General features: G+C 39.6%; 2 protein-coding genes across 5 annotated transcripts in view; both read left to right on the top strand.

The window, feature by feature from the left end:
- Positions 1 to 10: 10 nt before the first annotated feature.
- Positions 11 to 3,540, top strand: socs9 (suppressor of cytokine signaling 9). The gene is made up of 2 exons (XM_071495987.1): positions 11 to 263; positions 1,455 to 3,540. Exon 2 carries the CDS (start codon positions 1,621 to 1,623, stop codon positions 3,292 to 3,294), a length of 1,674 nt encoding a protein of 557 aa, XP_071352088.1. The 5' UTR covers positions 11 to 263; positions 1,455 to 1,620; the 3' UTR covers positions 3,295 to 3,540.
- Positions 3,541 to 9,032: 5,492 nt separating this feature from the next.
- The window catches only part of lrfn1 (leucine rich repeat and fibronectin type III domain containing 1), a 160,336-nt gene continuing 148,317 nt past the window's right edge, over positions 9,033 to 21,051 (top strand). Inside the window, exons 1-2 of one of the 4 annotated variants that reach the window (XM_071495984.1) lie at positions 9,033 to 9,222; positions 9,453 to 9,792. The gene's annotated coding sequence lies outside the window, so the exon portion shown is untranslated. The remainder of the gene's footprint in view (positions 9,223 to 9,452; positions 9,793 to 21,051) is intronic. The other 3 variants (XM_071495983.1, XM_071495982.1, XM_071495981.1) reach the window with 3 other exon arrangements.

Below are 21,051 nucleotides of genomic sequence, written 5' to 3' on the forward strand. Positions count from 1 at the left end.
TGTGTGTGTGTCCACTTCCTTCGTTACACGTCAGACACGCCTTAGCAGCTGTCATTGTTTTATTGCTCTCATTTGTGATGCTACAGTTATGTTCCGACGTTATCGAAGAAATTACTCCCAATTACTTTTTACATCCGGGTTGCACGGTCTCAGCTGTTCATTTATCGAGCTAACGTGAGCTAGCCGCCTCGCTGTTACCGTCATTAGTTGCATCTTAGAGGAAACAAGCTCTGTAGTCGGGAAACTTAGTAACAACCGTCAAGGTATGTTCACAGTTGATGTTGTTGTTGAGAAAGCTGGAAATAAGTAGGTATAAGTACAACTTAACCCTTCTTCCTACAGGAAAAAGTACCCAAGTTAACGGATAGCTAGCTGCCTTGCTAACGTAGCCTGCCGGCCATAAACAGCTGCTTGCTAATGACGCTAGCTTGGAAGCTAACGTTAATGTTTTCGCTTGCTATGTTTGTCTGTAAAGGGACGATTGAGTTGGCGATTTAACTGAAGAATTTGATATCTTGCGAGTATTTAACGCTAGCTAGCTTAAAATGTGGTAGAAAAAGTTGAAAGATTTCAGTTTTTAATTGGCCATCTACTTTCTCCCGATAATGTGATTTTTTTTTTTCCTTTTAGAGGACAGAGCCGCGTCCCTGTTACTGAGATCGCAGTCTTTTCAACTCAAAAGGAGGATGTTGTGTTAGCATAACAACTGGATTGAGATACTTTTATCAACGCATTTTTCAATCCAAACCTCTTGCTACCCTATAGGCTGTTTTCAAAGAGCTAACCAGCTGCTTTCTGTTGTTGGGTTTGTCACCGTTGTAACTTACGGTAGAAAATTATCGGTGTAATGTTAACTTTACCTTAAAAGACGCTTTAACTCGTATGAAATCAGAGCAGAGAACAACACAGTTATGTTAATTTCAGTTTACCTGTTTCTGACCGTCTATCAGTGAAGTGTTTATAGTTATAGTTATAATAATAATAATAATAGGTAGAACATATTATGTTTTAAGGAGTAAGGAAGGACTACAGTAACAGCTCTGCTGAAAGCTAAGATAAACTCATACAGGCCAGACCGGGGCAGCTTTACAGCACAGACAGTGCTCTCCAACATCTCCAACTATGGTCTGATAAATCAAAGTGGATGTTGGGCCTGTGCTGGCTGTGTTGTTTGTTTCCTTTACTTCCCCAATATACAGTTAATTCAAAATATACTAGAATCAGCATCTCTCTGGAACAGCTTCAACAAAAATAAACAAAATAATGTTCATGAAGGTGGAATTTTAAAAGAGCTGTTGTCTTAGATTAAATAAACTTTTGTTGTGTGGAGGTAGGGGTTTCCAGTAAACTAGCAACTAAGAGTGCATCACAGTATGTTATCCAGGATTATTTCAACTTTATTTCAATTATTTTCAACCGCGGGATCTAAACAGAACTCTCATTTTGTTTTGCAGGTTCTTTATAGTCTCTATGGCCAGCATCCATGGACAATGATAATTGCGTCTCAGACAAGGGATGTGGACAGGAAACTTTCCGCTAATTGCTAACTGCATTTACAAGTTATCCCTTGGCAACTCCCTGGAGCGGCACAACTGTTGCCATTTCACCACATAATCCATCATGTCACTGCAAAAGGAATCAGGGAACCGAGGGAAAGATCGAGAGAGGGGGGCCCGTCCCAAGGTGAGACAGAGCCGATCAGAAGAAAGACGAGATACAGGTGTTGGACGGAAAGGCGTAAAGGGGAAGAAAAAAGGCCTTGCCTGCCATGAACCAGCAGCTGAGCGGCCTGTCAGTGATGGCTTTGAGTATGGTGAGCTGTTAAGTGACCTAGAGACCAGGGACCAATCTTCCTCTTCTCCTCTGAAGGAGAATTGGAGATGGCAGGGTTTGGAAGTCGCTGCCTCTTTACTCGGACAAGAACGGGTAACAGCCAGGCCAGCACTGGGAACAGCCAGCTCTGTCAGTGAGTTACCTGCACCAAGTGAAAGTGACAGCAGAGGGTCAAGCAGCAGTCGCACTCTCCGGCAAAAAATCCAAGATGCAATGGGGCAGTGTTTCCCAATAAAGACGCACAGTGCAGCAGCGCCAGCACCACCTCCACAGGCTCTTTCATCATCAACCGCCTGTGCCTCCTCAAGGCGTAAGATCCATCTCAGTGAGCTGATGTTGGATGACTGCCCTTTCCCTGTAGGATCAGAGCTGGCTCAGAAGTGGTATCTCATAAAGCAACACACGGCCCCCATTACCCAGCCACCCATGCTGGATTCTGCAGTAGTGTGCAATGCCCCAACGTCAGCCATGGCTAGTGTGGTGGAGGATGTAGATGACAGGTTGCGAGAGCGCAGGCGCATCAGCATTGAACAAGGTGTCGAGCCACCACCCAATGCAGAAATCCACACATTTGAGGTGACGGCCCAAATTAACCCGCTCTACAAGCATGGCCCTAAGCTGGCTCATGGTATGAATGAGTTAGCTGGGGCCGACAGAGCCTCTGCTCATCAGCAACAGCAGCTTCTTCTCCAAAGACAGCAGCAGCACCAGCTTCTATTACAGAGCTGTTTGGACACTCTGGATGAGGTGGTGGCCACAGCCTCTGCTACAGCCACCGCTACAGCCTCCGCTACAGCCTCAGCGTCAGCCTCTGTCCACACCTGCGATGCTATCTCTGACCCTCTGGTTGACCCAGAGGTTACAGCGACCAACATGTCCACTAGAGCCATACTTCCTCAGGCTGAGCATCACAAATCTCACGATGGCTACCGCATTCACACTCAGATCGATTACATTCACTGTTTAGTTCCAGACCTGCTGCAGATTACCAACCTCCCATGTTACTGGGGGGTCATGGACCGCTACGAGGCAGAGACGCTGCTGGAGGGAAAACCCGAAGGCACTTTTCTCCTGCGTGACTCTGCCCAGGAAGACTACCTCTTCTCTGTTAGCTTCCGTCGCTACGGCCGCTCACTACATGCACGCATTGAACAGTGGAACCACAATTTTAGCTTTGACGTGCACGACCCCAGTGTCTTCCACGCTTCCACAGTTACAGGATTGCTGGAACACTACAAGGACCCCAACTCCTGCATGTTCTTCGAGCCCCTGTTGTCCAACCCTATCCATCGCACACAGCCCTTCAGCCTTCAGCACATCTGCAGAGCGGTCATAAGCAGCTGCACCACCTATGATGGCATTAACATGCTTCCCATTCCAAATACTTTGAAAAAGCACCTGAAAGAATACCACTATAAGCAGAGAGTACGTGTACGGCGAATGGATACCTGGTGGGAATGAAGACTGACTAAAAGAAACTACTAAATATATTTTTAATGCAAGTCTCTCTGAACTGAACTGAACAATGAGACTTGCTCTTCACTCTATCTGGCTGTACTAACCTACACTGCACTGTACTTATTTATTTTATTCCTGCTGTACATGTCTTAACAATTGTACTGAACTACACTGATGAGACAATATGTAATCTGACTGATCTTGCACACTCCAAGTTCTTTATGCTCAAATTAAACAAACTTATTTAGATATGTGGTGTTCAGAGAAGTACCCTCACACATCATCTGTGTTTTCAACCGTGACTAAGCTTAATTATCTGACGATGGGGGGGAAGCGTCTTAGTGTGAATCGAGATGATTATAATAATAGAGTTGTTCATCAGTCACGTGCTGAGAAGGTGGAACACATACTGACAAAGTTTCCATCTGGAAGTGCAGCACGTCTGCAGTATTAATCAGTGGTTCTCACACTGAACCAAGAGCTGATTATAAGGAATGAGAGGTAGGTGCATGTGTTACCTGTCCTTGTTAAAAAGCACAAGTCTTGTCCTAAGATAGATATTTGCCACACACTGAAGTCATGATTACATGTCCACATTATTTTTCAGAGTGATGGTTTCATTGCAGGGAATCACAATAAGAGTAATACTACACAGCTAGTAGTAAATGAATGCCACATGGTCAGATCATACATCATTCAGCTGCTTTATTTTCACCCGACGTCATCTCCGTCATCATCATCATCATCATCATCATCCACAGTTTCTCCTGAGGTTAAACTGCATGCAGCCAGTGTCAACAGTCTTCATAAGTTTTGAATTAAAGGATCAAATGTGACCTTCACAAATTGGTGAAGGTCACAGGTGAAACAGCCTTAATTACCAAAATTCAAATGATGAAGCCCAGATATTAATGGACCTTATTTTGCTCAAGAAGCGACTGCTGTGACGTGCAGGAATGTATCTTGAGGTTTTCCTGGAACTTGACATTAAGTCAGTTACAGAGACAAAAACCTACAACCTCTGAAAAGCGTTACAAAGACGAATCAGCTAAAAATTAAGCTAAAATCCTAAAGCGGCCCAGAGGAGATGTTAAGATCAAGTTGCAGTATATGAACCAAAATCGAGGCGCAAATGCCTGAAGTCAGTTTATGGGAGCACAGGGTATAGTGCACTGGATAGCATATGACATACATCTGTGTCTATGCTCAAGAAGCACTGAAAATACAAAAATACATCAATGAAAAAAAAATACATATATGAAATATATATCTAATATTTTTGAATTAATACATTGATAAAATATGCATTTTATTAATATTAAAAGACCAAACACTTTCATATAATGATGGTATATCTTGACATTTGAAATGTTCTGCGTAAGTACTGTAAGTCTTATATAAGGCCGACAAGAAACATCTGTATGTTTGAATGTACAAATAAAATGAATGACAATGCCACAAGAGACAAAAACATTACATGCTAGACAGACCTTCAGTTACCTTATTATCAAGGACACAGATTAATTGCAAAATTTACCTATGCAGTAGAGTCATTTCACTGCTGTGTGTGAGCAGCATTTTGTATTAATGAAACCACATGAAAGACCACACGGCTAATTGGTGTATGCAGTAAGTAATAATCACGAAAGACAACCGTCCCAGTGTTAATGGGAAAGCATGAAGAATGGATCCCGGTTCTTCCTCTGTACCACTGTGATGCTGCTTTCTCCTTGAGATGGCCGATTTGACATGCTGCCTGCAAATCATTCATGACAAGCACTCATCCACTAATGAAGCCGCTATAATTTAAACAGCAGATCCAAGGCACCATTGAAATCTGCATTCAAAATGCAAAGTCTGGACCTTTGCCCTTTGTATACTTAATTAAGTCAATATAAAAATTAAACTATAAAATAAGATTTACTGCGTTGAAAGACATTTGACCAGTCATGCATACACAAGTGTGGCCTACACTATGAACTCCCTGCACATGCAATTTCAGTCCCTTGACAGCTCAAGGCTTTAGTCTTTTATTACCCACCACAACACAATGCTCTGTGATCTAATGTTCCTGGAAAGTAAGAATAAAACTGTAATGTGTTTTTGTGTCTGAGCCACATTTTAAGGTTTGTTTATTAGGCTAATTTGACAGATCCCACCTTTCCTAATTGGAACACTTCTAATCAAGGAATTAAGTGTTAGTGTAACCCAGAGGGTCTTTGCGTACAGCAGGTCAACTAAACACACAAAAATGTCAAATTTGTCGACAACTAAACATACAATCAAACATATGTGGAGAACAAAATGATAAATAATAAATCAATAATGAATTAATATGTAGTTTGGTTTCTTACAGAAAATTCCTCTAGAAGTCATCAACTGTTTGTAAACTCAACATCACCACCGAAGCCCTCTCAGACTTTGGACAATGACATACAACATTATCAGGAAATTACTTGTAAAATAATGTGTTACCAATTCAATATGCAATAAAGATAAGATAGTTCTTTATTAGTCCCACAGTGGGGAAGCTTAACAGGTCATTAAATATTCACATCTATTCACAGCTATTTATGTATGTTAACAAAACAGCACGTACAGATGAATAGCTTTTCAGTTAAGACGGCGTGTCAATGCAAAATGCTGTATTACATGAAGCACAGCAGGTGGCTGTAAAGAGCTTCAGTATGTTTTACACTGGCAGCTCTCAGGCCTGTTTGTGCTCTGTGTGTGGTGCCTTGTGATGGTTGGATTGAGTGAGGCTGCTGCAGCTGGCAGCACAGTGGCACTCATCATGCAGGTATTACAGGTCCTGGGGGAAAAAAAGAGGACTTTTCTTTGCCTGGATCAACGGGCCCAGAGGGACAGCATGCTCAAGCAAAGCAGAAAGCTGATTGGCCACACATACTTAGTGCATTTGTGCCTCTTTGGACCCCTTTTTTTCCCTCTCTACCATTGAGGGAAGAGATTTTCCTGCGAGCCTAATCTCTACAGTTGAGCATCATGGGGGTGGAGAACAAGCTTGGGATGTTCATAACACCTGGGGACAGTTACTTTCTCAAATAATCTGCCGGTCATAATCTAACAAATACCATAAAAGGGCTCAACTTGACACAGACCTGGCCTTTTTGAGACTGAAAATGTTTACAGCCAGTAAGGTCTATGCTTTTGACTGCTGTATGTAGGCCCATACAGATTGTTAACTACCATGAAATATAGTGTGAATCTAGGCCATTAACTCAGGGTACGGCTTATCAAACTGACTTAAAGTTCTTGCATGATTCATGTTCAAGTTCATGCAGCTAGACATGCTTCTTCTTATCCACCCAGAGAGGAGGAATACATCTCTGTGACAGAGGAAACACTGCAGCTGGGAGGGAGTTATTTTTGGTCAGTAAATGAATCCAGCTGAATTTCAAACGTGAACATTAATAGGAACATTCTCGCCTATTTCAAGTCACACCTTTTCAAACAGAGCACTTCTTGTCAAAACCAAGTAAGTCATTCCTGAGTTATTAAAGTTTTAGTTCTTAAAAGTCTTGCTATTCACCCCCTAGGAGGTACATTGTCATCTAGTGTCATGCTCACGTTTGATGTTTGCTTCCCTGGAAGCAAGCCTTTGACAACACAATATTTTCTTTCCTTCCTATTTAAAATCTAAATGCACTCCACTTCTCTTAGGCATGTAGTAACTCATATGAGGCCCCTTTTTTTCTTTTTACAGAAAAACATCAGTATTGTAATTTGGAGCTGCTTGCGTTCTTTCTGTGCAATCTCTTGCTGCCGCTGTTTTTCACTCCCCTCTGCACTGACAGGTTGTTGATGGAATAATGGAGGTGTTGGGCATGCTACAGCTAAACCAATGACACAACACAGATTGATGGGATTGCAGTGTAAATGACACAGCAGCACATATCCAAGGCTTCAGCCCATGAAGTCATTAACCAACAGCCTGGAAATGATACAGGGACATACAGTGGACTGATAATAATAGTTGATTATACATGAGCCTTGCAAATGAACATATCCTGAAATTTGACATATGTACTTGTACTTGTAATATGTAACATGATTTGTTTGTACATACAGACTTTAATGGAGCTACAGATAACACAGATATAATTATAGATAAGCATAGTTTGCTTTGAGAAGAATGGTTAATTATAATGAGCCTTCACAATGACTGCTAAAAACACCCATGCATCATTGATACAAGGAAGGGGAAAAATTATAATTGCATAAATGATAAATTAAACTACATAACTCCTGCTCTCAATGACTAATTATGCTGTTGCTGCAGCAGCTGCATTGACCAGTGTGTTACAGTAAAAAATTACAAATGGAAAAAGAAATTTGCAGATCTTGCCAGCTAGTTATTGTAAGAGTCATTCCTCACAATGAGCACCTTTTGGACCCAGTGATATTTTCAGGTATACAAATTCCATCCTTTCAATATTTTGCCACAGAGTGGGCAAGTTTAATTTGCAGGGAAATATGTTGGTGGAGCACAGGAAACTAAATTCTCTGGACTCTAACCAAATCACACAAACCATATCATATCCACTCTTTTACCATCATGCACACAATTTTCATGCAAATGAATTGCTGTGTCTGCCACGGCATGCCTTTTTACTTCATTAAAGTGCATCGATTTTGACCAAGGTTGAGATTTAGTTCTTCGAGTCACATAGTACGGATTTATTTTCATATCACATTTATCCAGTCTGTGCAGTCTGTTGGTTGACCATAGACTGTATGGTGGTGTCATTATAATGCAATAAATCAGAATAAGATTTGACACGATTGATGGAATAGAAACATTTTAAAATCATAGATATATTAATACTTTTCTCACAAAACGTATCTCTGAATACAATTCATTGGAGCTAACTTTTTTTTTTTTGCACAGCAGACATTTTGACTTGTCTTGAGGAAAAAGCACAGGTGTTACTAAGATTAATATTAACAATAGCTCTATTAAATGTAAGCCATGACAGTGAGCCAGCATACACAAGACTAGGAGCAGAGCAGCTAAATGGATCTCAGCCTCCATTAGTTTTATTAATTAAACCTGTGAATTTCCTCCTGTGACATGTCAAAATGTCTTTGGTGAAAAAAGCCGATTATGATAATTTTTTGTCAAGTAAAGCAAGTGACTGTGTTGTTTTGTTTAATTTTTTAAATTCACACTGTATTCAAACATTTGAGTATAAATGTGAGTTCTTCCTTCCTTCCACACTGTATGTGTACCTACAAGATGTACTGCCGCATTTAGCATTTCTGATTCTTATAGCAGAATGTCAATCACGACACTGTGTGAGCAAAAGGCTGTAACTGCAGTATTGGTTTGGTTCATCATAAAACACTATTACTTACCAGACCCACTTAACATAATATATGCACAATATAACACAAATATCAAAAACACCATGACAGATCTTATTCATGCTTGGCACCTGTCTGCCTCATTTTGCCAGTCACCCTGTGGCTACTGGAATAATCCTTATGCAGATTGGAAGTGAGTGTTTATGTTCTGTGGCATTTTGCATTGACAAGATATTTCCATGAAGCCTCCTCAGAGACTTTCCTGCTCAATTAAAACTATTACCTCACTCATTTTGTATTATGCATGAAAAATATGAATGTATCATTTTATGTTATGATTTAAAACAACTGGATATAATTTAATAACTAAAAATATCATGTAAATATTATTATTTATATTGCTAGTAAAACGTATCTGCTAGATTAAGCTACTGCACTGGTGCAACAGAAACAGGGATATTAAATCTTGAGCTGTGTTACTTCCGGCTGCCATCTTTTGGCGAAAAAGGCTGAAAAATGTTGCTCATTGTGCCCCCCAGGGATGATGTTTTTGTACCAACTCGACGGGGGAGCCTTTGCGGCGTCTGGAGACGTCTTCAAAAAGCGGTAGGTGTTGTGAAATATCCTGCTGGGGTTTTGAAAGTTTTGGCCGTAGTTATCTTTGTGAAAAACAGATGCTAGCTCTAGATCCCAAGCTAACTGCAGATGATGATTAGACAGCTGGGGCAGAAAAGACCCACCAACAAAATATATAGATTTTTTTTTTTTTTTTTTTGACTAAAGGGCATTGGAAGCAAAGTAAGCAAATATGACCCACACTTGTTTCTGGCCAAAAGCAGGATGAGGACATTAACGCGGACAGCTGGGAAACTTTCCAGTGCTCACTTTGTAGGACACCACTTCGGGCCAGGTAGCTGAGAAGTAATGGGCTGGATTGTCAGGTAAACAACTCGCTTTTATAGCCATGCACTGTGGAGACAAGAGCAACACAATTGCACTCAGTCTCAGAAAAAAAAAAAAAAAAAAAAAAATTTAGCACAGCAACACACAGGTGCTCACAAAGCTGCACAACAGATAATGGATCATTTAAATAATGAGACTCTGAAGAAGGTGTGCAATATGATGAGATGAAGAGAAGCCCACTCAGATGCTCCTGACCCCCTCTGGCAATATCTGGTAAGGATTCAGAGGACAAAGTGGTTCTTTTGAAATTATGTATTGCATTGTTGTGCTGCACTGAAAATGAACTTGGCAGCATGCTGCTTTTATTCTCCTGTTCTTCATAAAGTGTGTGTGTGTGTGTGTGTGTGTGTGTGTGTGTGTGGCATTTGCAGCCACATGGTTGGATTTGTTGATCAGCATTAGGCCAATGCTGTGGTTATTGATTGTTGAAGTTCAGTCACATTTTGGATTGTGCTCAGTTTGTCTGGGTAATGGATTGTTGTTTGGAATTTGTTGTAGTTGTTAATAGTACATCTGCATTATTCTTGAGCCCTGTGTGTGTGTGTGTGTGTGTGCCAGCATGTTGTTCTAATTTACAGTATTTGTGTAATTAGCTTTTTGTTAACTTGTCCTGTATGAAGTAAGACCACACAATATGCAATATTAAGCTGTCATATTATATTCAAAGCTACACTGCCATCCAAATATGGATAAGTTGGACTGTCTACATTGGTATTCTGATAAAAGACACACCTCTTCCATTGTCATTGAAAGCTGTGGTGACATGCATCAGACATGACTGTCTTGAAAACAAAGGTAAATGTCAGCAGCGCTTTTAAATACAGATTGCCTGTATTAATTATCTGCTTCTTCAGTGCCTGTGTAGCTTTATGCATAGTTATGCAAAGCTTTAAGCAAAGTAGGCTTCATGCTGTTTGGCACCGCATCAACACGGGTTACATGTGTTGAGGAACGACCTCAAGGGAGGGAAGGAAGGGAGGATCTAAATATACACTTCCTGCCTTCAAAGTAAAAAGTTGCCCATATTGGCTTTAACTATACTGCAGCCTAATAACTGACATGTCTTGCATGTGAAGTTGGCTTTTTTTTTCTTTTCACTGATTGATGTATTTTTGCATCACACATGTCAGTACCATGGAGAGTGTTTTACACCTTCGTGGTCCAGTTGATATATTTCTGAGGCTTACTCAATCAGCGCTACAGAAAACAGTGCAACATCCCAGCGTACCGAGTAAAGTGAATTAAGAGACAAAGTTGCAGACTCAGCTACTGAAGCTGAGAATGACTATACTTTTTTTCATTTTTACTTTTACTTTTTTATTATTCTTTAATGTTGTTATCTCAAGATCACGTGTTAATTATTTTCTTATCACAAGATAACAAAGCTAGTTGTCTCTTGTTAACGGGTTAATTTATCACGTTATCTCGAAAAAAGCTTTGTTATCTTGAGATAATGAGATAAACAAGATACTGAACCCACTATCACAAGAAAGCAAAAGGTTGTTTCCTCTTATTAATTATAATGTTTATCAGATGTAAGGAGTGCCATGCCACCACACATAGATGGTGGTTTGACAAGTGTAACTGATCTAAGCTGAAAAGATCAAAGAGTACCCATTACAGCGGCAAACAAAACTATACATTTATGCCTTCATTTGCGGTTCAGTTATCTATCCCTGACAGTCATGACAGTGATCTTGAAGGCTGAAATCAGGTGTGATCAAATGAACAAGATACTTCATTTTCAAGTACTTCATAATTAGCTATCCTCTCGAACAATTGGATAAATTATCTCAAGAAATTGGCTTTGTTTTCTCGAGGTAGCAAGATAAATTGACCCATTACCACAAGAAAACAAGCTTTTTTATCATGAGATAACAAAATAAGTAACTTTAGATTAATGCAAATATGGCCATTCTCAGCCTCCTGATGCACAGGCACAGTATAGCTCTGTCCATCTACAAACTTTGTAGATGGACAGCAGATAGTCCTGGTCCTAGATCATAATAATGACATGGGATTTTCATTTTAGTTTTGTTATTTTTTCTCTTCTACAAACGACTCGTTTACAAAATACAACAACAGAGGGTTAGCCACCCCAAACAGATTTCTTTCATTTTGGTGACATGAAATGTAGATCAGAGCACTTCTAATTAATTCCATACACTGGGCATAGCAGGTGTGAAATAGTCTCTAATTATGTCCACAGTGAAAACCAGCAGGAATCTGGCATTTTGTCTGAAATCACTCATTCACTGTTCCCTTCATACCAAAACCTCAATAGTTTTTAGTGAGCAGTAATTGTAGACACCAATGACTCATTATTTTGAGTCATCACTGACATGTGTAGTGTTGCATGACTGATTTTCACATCCATCAGATGTGAAGCTTTAGCCTTGCTTTGGTGTTTTAGCAAAATGTAGTGTACATGCAATGGGTACTACTTGTTTTTGAATTTCTGATGGGCTCATGTAGTGCATTAACTTCACACAGAAAATATGGATAGCCGCATAAAATGGTGGAAAGTAAACATTGTAAAGGGCAAGGATGGAGAATCACTTAGCTAAGTGGTTAGGGCATGAATCTGGTGCTACTGTGGCAGGGTGTCACCTAGATATCACTGTAAGCTTATTATGAAGGCATAGAGTGATAAAGAGCTGAGACTCCCCCACCCCCAACTACTGAATCAGTTACTTTCTACTAGCCTCCTTTGCACACTGTATATTTTCATATAAGATTTGTATTGAAACACTGATGCTGGGGTTTTAAGTGTATGGACAATAGAACAGCTATTTTAAATGTTAAATGTTAAACCTGTGGTTTTCCTGCGATGTCAAGTCAAAATGTCTTTTGTGAAAAAGGCCCATTGTAAGTTAAAAGGTCTACCCATGACTGTCAAGTAAAGTTGGGACACTGCACCATTCAAAGGCCCTGCAAACCCACACAGGTTTTGTAATAACTGTGTACTGATTAGACCTCTAGTCTGGTGGAAGCTGCGTAAAGCTATTCTGGGAATTGTGACAACATAAAAATGACAACAATGTAATTTGTCCCTTCCCTTCAGTTGCAACAGACTTAAGAGAGGACTGAGGGAGATGTCAATTGAGTGCTGTCTGTACATGCCCACACTGTCCTAGGAAGAAGTCTCATCAGTCAACATAAGAGAAAACACCTGTGTGGGTGGGCTATGGGTGTGTAGGAATGTTGAATCCTATCAGAATAATCACTTATATCTTTGGTAATATTGTGAGGCGCTCAAATGTTTCAAGGGCACAGTGTAGGAAAAACTACAATGTGCCAGTTAACTAAAAATTTGTTTGGTCATTCTTGAAAATCTGTATAAACCATTGTGGGGAAAAAAACTTCATGCAGATGAGGGTGAAATTTGTCTGGCAGAGAAAGTAAGTTTAGTGTTTACCTGCTCACTTAGTGGTGAGCCAATAAGTTTAGTGTTTACCTCCATGTACAAGGAGGAGATGATCTTGATTATATCATCTGGTTGAAAGCAAAAGTGCTGCTTTGCATAATGTCACATACATTGTTGGAGAAAATGCAGGTTGCTTATTTACACAATGTTTGCCGATGAGCAAGCCACTCGCTAGTTTACAAGCTTTGACACACCTGCTGTGATGAGTGAGAGGTGGCACAGGCCCCTCTTCCCTCCCCCCTGCCCCTCCTGATATGAACCTGCAGCATAGGTTACCACGGTGATCTCCCCTGGTTTAAAATGAGCATAATAAAAGACATTATGATTATTGTTGTGTGTATGTGTGTATGGATAAACTATGGTGACACAAAGACTGCAGCATAATTATCAGGACAGAATCTGGAGAATAGAAGAAAAAGTTTTGTTAATCTTAGAATTAAAAATAGATCAGGAATATGGGACCCACGAGTACATGCAGGCTTGTAGGTGTACTGCATAGCGTTTACTGTATGGCAAGGCCATTTTGATTTATACTGAAGAAGTATTTGTATTTCGTGCAATATTGGAATTGGAAGCTGGTGTAGAGTCCACAGGATTCATTTAATTTAATCAATTTAAATCATTTCTGGTCAGAGTCTGTCAGGCATGTTTTCACTTTTGATGATTCACTGACACCAGTGAATATGGCAATAAAATCTAAATGAATAATAAAGTTGGGTAATTTATAAGAGACTCTGAGGCTGAAAAAAACTGAATGTTATTCTAACTTGTAAAAAAAAAAATAGAAAAGAAGGTGATAGAAATGTTTATCTTAAAGTACAGTATATAATTGAGGGCAGGAGAGTTGTAACACCACAGCATCTTTCCTTCATCTTTTTTTTTATTGTTATATTTTTGTTTTAAGGCCTTACCAAATATCAACAGCAAACCCGATGTTTAGAGCAGGGTATTGGGTACATTTTAGAAAAACTAAATGGGCTGTTTGCTTGTTGACAGAGCAAATGTTTTAGACAGATGTTTTATTTCCTCTTCTGCTTTGGTTTTATTGTTATCCTGTATTTCAAATTCAAAGTAACAGGGTTCATTGCAGACTTGTCCACTGCTGCATAATGTCTTGTTTAAATTCTGTTTCTCATTCAGAGGGTGCATTGGAAAGGAAATACACTCTTTTATTTTTGGCCATGAGGTAAAAGCATACCTTTTTTAGTGAATAGAGTAACTACTATAATACTGAGGATATGGAGAGGGAAAATATTTAATGTTGTGGTTGTTACTGAAATGCAGGACGAAGACATCCACAGGGCGAGTGCAGGTTTTTGTTGAGGGAACTAAATTTATGGCAGGCATAAAATACCCCCAAAAGCAACTGAATAAAATGTACACCATAATAAGGAAATGGGGCTATATATTTGTTACTTAATACTAGTTTTCCATATATTAGATTGTGCTGTATTTTGCATAGAACCAGAAAATAGCTAATGATTTGTTTGTGGGGGGGCTGTGGGAGGCCTGCAATGCAGCATTTTGTGGTTAAAAAAATTAGAAACTGCTCAAGACATTGCCATGAGGGGTGGATACAGAGAAGTTACGGTGGCTATGCAGAGTAGGTGTGGCAAAGCAAAGACTGGCAGATTTGATCACATTATGACTTGGCATGATGACATGTCTCTGGCACACTGCCGGTCCAGTCCAGCTGCCAGCTTCTTGCTCCTGTGGTGAGCAATGATCAGTGGCTATAAATGTTCTTGACACAAAGCATGTTTTGTGATTTACCTGTTTTGTCAACAAAGAGGAGAAGTGTGCAGTGATGTATGTAGGATTTTATTGGGTGGTGTGGCGTGGCTGTCGTAGCTCTGCTTTTCATCTTCACCTGTTGACAAAAGAGATCCTGCAGCAGAGCTGTGGCTTCTTTTTTGTAAGGGACAAGTAAAAAACAGTTCATTTGTCAAAGTTTCAGTTGTTATCAATATTGCCAATGAGATTATTTTCTTTAGATGACCTCATTATAAAGAGACTCCACAATACGCTTTATGTCTTTTGTACTTAAGATTTAGTGTTGTAAGACTGAGTAGGGGCTATCTCAAACCTGTAGAAAACATCAAAACCATCTCATGGCACTGGCTTCCACATTAGTTTGACTTGCTCATGAGAAGCAAGTCTGAGCTACACTGTACCATTTTAAACTGTCCCGCAAGACCACTTAAAAGATAACACATTCAACTTGAAAATTGTGGTTCAGATGCACCTGGAGTTAATATCAGCTATTTGTAGAAGGCGTTTTGTTGTGTAGGTGCCACAGTGCACCTACAGTCATGTGAGAAATTAACTTCACCCCATGGAAACTATTGACTTTTTCAACATATTTGAACAAACAAACCTTTGATCCTCTTTGATACAGTGCCTACACATAAAGGTGATTTACAAAACCACAAGGAAAACTGGCAATCTTTTATTCACTAGAAATATCAATACATGTTGTTGCCATGGCCTCAGAAGCTAGTTTCGCCCCCCTTTAGCAAAAATAAGGCATTTTGCATAATTGTCCACCAGTCTCTGACATCAGCTTGCTGAAATTTTTGACCACTTTTCTATGTACAATTCCTTCAGTTGCAAGATATCTGAGGGGTTTCTCACATGTACTGCCCTTTTCAAATCCTCCCCACAACATTTCAATGGGATTCAAATCTGGGCTTGAGCCATTCCCTGGTGTGCTTATGATCATTATCCTGCTGTAAGGTCCGCTTCAGGTTCAACATCAACTTTCGGACAGATGGTCTCACATTATCTACCAGCACTGTTATGTCTGTCTGCTATGATGCAGAATTCATGGTTGAATCAATGACTGCAAGATGCCCAGTCTCTGAGGCAACGAAGCAACCCCAAACCATAACATCTCCACCACCATGCTTCACAGTTGGTATGAGTTCATTCTCCTTGCTGCAAAGCTGTCTTTGGTCGGGGCCAAACATGTCTACTGTTAGTGTGGCCAAACAACTCTGTCCAGAGCACATTACCCCAGAAGGCCTTGTCTTTGCCTCTGTATTCACTGGCAAACTGCTTTGCTCTAATGTTCTTTTTGGACAGCAAAGGCTGGGGCGGTCAGTCCTGGACAAATTGCTAGTCTTTTGAACTCTACGTCACTTGTAGATGATTTTCCTTACAGTGAAATGATTTATTTCAAATAATTTGGAGATCCTTTTAAATCCCTTGCCAGGCTAACAGGCATCCACAACCTTTTCTCTGAAAGCCTCAGAGAGCTCTTTAGATCTTGGCATGATGACACCACACACACACACACACACACACTTCAATAGCAGAGAGAACAGCAGAGATTTAAATAAGTCAGGTTCCCGCTGCACATCCTAAGAAGGTTTTAGTCATTAGCACCTAACCTGGAGCACCTGATTCTAATTTTATGGATATGAAAGTGTAATAAATGTAGGGGCGTACTTACTTGTTCCTGTAGGTTGAACTAAGAGCAGGGAATTCAGTAACCCCAAAAAGGCTTTAGAGGGTATAATAAAGTATAAAGTATAATTTACAAACATCTTAAATAATTTCTCTTGCCTGCTGTCAGTAGTGATGATATAAAATGGGTTTGTATCTGATTGGCCTGCCAGGACACATTACACACTTATAAATTCAAAGTGGAATTGTTTCGACAGTGAACTTTGTCAGTGCAGGAGACTTCTCAGTCCTTGAAAGTGTCAGCCAGCACCATCTGACCTATTGTAACCACTGTCATTATTTCTAACTACTGTAGCTTGGAGCCTCATTGTGTCTTAAGGGGCAAATATTGATAATAGCAAAAACTTGCAAGACTAGCAAAAAATGAACTGAAATTATTTAATAATTTTCAATAAGGTAGTCAATACATACTTTTTCTGTCACTTATCTGAGTCCTGGCCGTGTAAATTTGTTTAATTAAAACTTTAAGAATTATTATTATATACTGCTGGGAAGTACAAAAAATTATGTTGATATGGTAAATGGACTGCACTTATATAGAGATTTTCTTGTCTTATTGACTATCACTACATCAGGGGCAATTTAGGATTCAGTATCTTGCCCAAAGACATTTAAACACGTGGATTACAGTAGCCTGGAATTGATTTACCGCCCTTCCAATTTGTGGACGACCTGCTTTACGTCCTGAGCCACCACTGCCTCTGGGCCATAGCATCCCTACAGGTTTTCTATCATGCTTTGGCTGGTATGATTGAAAAGAAAAATGTTTATATTAATATTCATCCCCTGGTACGCCAGACTAAGAAGTTTCATCGTTCATGAAGAAGTGAGATTCCAAAAGTGGTATCCATTTAAGATGGGTAAGACTGTCCCTAGAAACCTCTCACAGTAATAAATCAAATTCTGATGAGTTTACTCTTCATGTCCAGTAAACATATGTAATGTATTTCACTACAGTATTGAAGAATAAACTATTTCCACAAAATCCTTCTCCAGCCTGCCATTTGCTCAGTTACTAGACAGACATCCTGTTCAGTCATAGTCGAAGCTCACACTGATCTCCTCACTGCGTAGTTAAATGGCAGCCTTTGACTGACTATCCCATGTTGTATCTATGAGGGACTTTGTTCATCCAATATCTAATGATATGTCCCTGTGGGATGTACAAGCAAAATAGAGGGCTAGGTTCAGTTTATGATCGCTGGTTGCTTTGTTTAGTATAATATGCAGCCGTATGGCTTTCAAGACTTGATCCTTACCATTCGATTTACATGTTGTATTGCCTTTCTAATAAAAGTAACACAGCTGCTTCCAGTGATATTTTAATCAGACTACATGCCTAACAGTATCTATTTTGGGGTCAAAGAAGTGAGAAATATAGCAAATGTGCTCAAATAAAATGAATATTTATAAGCATGAGTAATGAAAGTGAGACCGTTAAAACACAGATCTGGTGTAAATCAAATGGAGGAAAGAATGAAGGTGTTACCTGCTCAGTGCTGTGCTGAGAAAAAAAAATGCTGATAGTCAGCCTCAGAATTCATAATTGAAAGATATAATGTCAAACACCAGCTGGTCTGAGAAATCCCTTACCTGCTGAGAGAAATGGAAGATCATTTGCATGTTCTACCCAACCATAGCAAGACCCCATCCTGAAAGACTGAATCTCACACAGCTGCACAGTGTGTTGGGCATCCTGCCCCGGAGCCAGGTATAACAGCAAAGTCAGCACATTGTGTACCTCACTATTATCTATGCACAACTGCCAAGAAATGAGGCGAGGAACCTGTTTGTCTGTTTGACAAGGAAGCCAAAAGACTTACATCTGTGTTGTGGAGAATTAACCTATTTTATTGTCTTCCAACTGCATGTGTCACATGACTATTTTGGTCCAAACATAATTAGGTGATCCTGCATGCGGTACAAGTTAGACTAGTTTAATTAGCTGAGATTGCAGACCCCTGGGCACATTCAAGTCACTGCTGACTTGAATGTGCCCCCCGAGGAAAAAAACAAAACAACCCGACTGAGATATGAACCGCAGTGTGGCTTTTTTGTGATATTTTGAGATTCTTATAAGCTGGATGGAAACCCAGTTAATGAGTGTAGATGTAGACGTGTCTGTGAGTGAAGACTTTTCTGTAATATAATATATTATAGCGGAGCACGGGCCATTGCATTGAACATCAATCAGACGTTGAAGAATGTTTATTTTATGTGATGTTTTCATACATTCACTGTATTGTGATGTGACATCAAAAATATTCTTATTCATATTGTGATATCGATTTAAGCCGCATTATGCAGTCCTACTCGCCCTCTGTGTCAGCACTGAAACAGATCAACTGATGGACGGTCTTTCAGTTCTTTGGGCTGCGTGAGAGAGACGGAGGGAGAGAAAGAGAGAGGGTGAGGTTTTTGTTCGCTTTGGCATATCAAAGCTGAAAACCAGTTGTTGGCTGAATTAAACAAAGTCATATGGAATTATGTTGGATATTGGAGACTGAGTTTATTCTTTGATCTTGATTCATGAGATAAGAGTGACAGGTAATGTGGCTGTTTTTTGCAAAAAGAGCAGCAGACCTTCTGCATGACTCACTTGGAGAGTTTGTTACATGCATCAGTGTTGAATCGTCTTAGGAATTGGATCAGATCTTTATATTTTTAGTTTTTCTGCATCTACAAAATTTGATTATATGAATAATTAAATACTCATTAAATGATAAAAGTAGACTTTGGCAGAGCCCCTGTATTGGAATGCATTAGACTGTACAGATGTACCTGATAAAGTGGCCACCAAGAGTAAATTTTCTCAGTCGGTCCTCAGTACAACCTTTTATCATAATTCATAGTTGCATCTTTAACTTCAGACTTAAACAGGGGAGTACACCAGCTGACTCTCTGATTGTCCAAGAGAGTTTTGTTTGCCAACACCAGGTGCTATGCTGTGTCTTTTTGAGCTCCAAACTACAGATAATCACGGGGGCAGGGTGTTTTCAGATAAAAGGTAACATTTAATGGGATAGTGGCAGTGTGACTCAATATTTAGCTGCCTCAGGGCAGGTTTGGTTCTTATCTCTGACCTCTTTTGTGTGGAATTTGCATGTTGTCGTGTCCAAACAACACTGTTATCTAGTGGATTGGATTAGAGGTGCTTTATATAAATGTTTGAATGATTATCTGTTTGTGTTCAGCTACACAATGGACTTTCTGTGTCTTGCAAGGTGTCCCCCTCTACCGAATTATAATTAAGCCAAAAGGGAAAAAATAATTAAATTAAGTGAAGGTAACTTCAAGCTTGATTGGAATTTGTGCTCATTTCCTGCATTCCTTTTCTGTGTTACACCAGCTTAAATAAATTTCCTGCACTGTCATTTTATGAAATATTTGCCATATTATCACAATTTTCACCAAAAAAACCCCAACTTGCCCATGGTGTACAGGTACGCACTGCTTCTAACTGAACTAAAACTTTATGTCATATTTTAAATCATTGTTTTTGTGTGTATGTGTGAGTGTGGTGTCACAATTCAGAGTTACAAGCTGATAACATCTACTGGAAAAACTTTGTGATGCATGAACCCAAAACTCAGTTTATCTGATAAGATTAAATTTGAATTCAACATTTTAATTGCTGTACTGTATCTGCAGGATTTTGATTTTCATCTGCTGTTGAAATCCATCCTTGAATTCGTCATTCAGGACAAGAAAATATATGGAGCTGGTGAGTTAAGCCATTTTGCTGTGATGCTAGTGAAATGCACTGCATTATGGCTGAAACACAAAGAAATTTCAAATTTCTCATTTCGATTTCTCATATGGAGCCACAAAACTGCATTACATGATACCATTACCACTGGATAACAGCTGGACAGCTGTTACAACGTGTGTAAGAAGTAACCTATAATTTCTGCATTTCACACAATCCAACACCTCACTCTGTTGCGACAAACCAGAATAATCAGGTTTCATTGGTCAACAGTTTCCAATGGTAAAGGTATGTTACCATTATGCAGTACTTGATTGCGTAGGTTGTAAGCCAGGAGGCAATGACTTTCTCATTAAAATGGAGACTTTAATTAATCTTGTCTGTTTATTACAAGTGATGTGATTGTGCATGAGTGCAACCCCTGCACGTTTACACATTGTCAACATACACCCTGATGGCTGTCTTTGGTTATGGTCTAGAAATCAAGACAGTGTTCAACTCATCAAGAAGGATAGGTTAAACTTAGAAGCTGTCGCAGAGCCCACTTTTCCCTACAGAAATACTGTCAGAGTGCCTGAGGGTCTGGTCACTTTCATTATAATAGACAGCAGAGAAGATTTGGTTTCTGCTGCAGTCACCAGGCAGCTGCAGTCAGGAGCGCGGCTCTCTCACGCTCTTGCCCAGTAATTAGAGACAAGGAGGATGGAGGGAAGAGCTTGCATTTAACCTTCACATCCCCTTTTTTTATTGGAAGTGAATTTCCACATCTTATCTGGACAATTCATATCTTGCTTTTAAATTTTCCTTATGTGGTCATGGTTATCCTTACAAACATTAAAATGTATTTGTTATTATAGTACATTTGTTA

Source organism: Trachinotus anak, unplaced genomic scaffold, assembly GCF_046630095.1.
Source record: "Trachinotus anak isolate AG129_WGS33_773 ecotype Australia unplaced genomic scaffold, CSIRO_AGI_Tana_v1 ptg000014l, whole genome shotgun sequence".
NCBI classification, from domain to species: domain Eukaryota; kingdom Metazoa; phylum Chordata; class Actinopteri; order Carangiformes; family Carangidae; genus Trachinotus; species Trachinotus anak.

Bases quoted from the DNA above. Each gene is read 5' to 3' on its own strand.
- socs9 (XM_071495987.1), top strand. From the start codon at position 1,621: ATGTCACTGCAAAAGGAATCAGGGAACCGAGGGAAAGATCGAGAGAGG.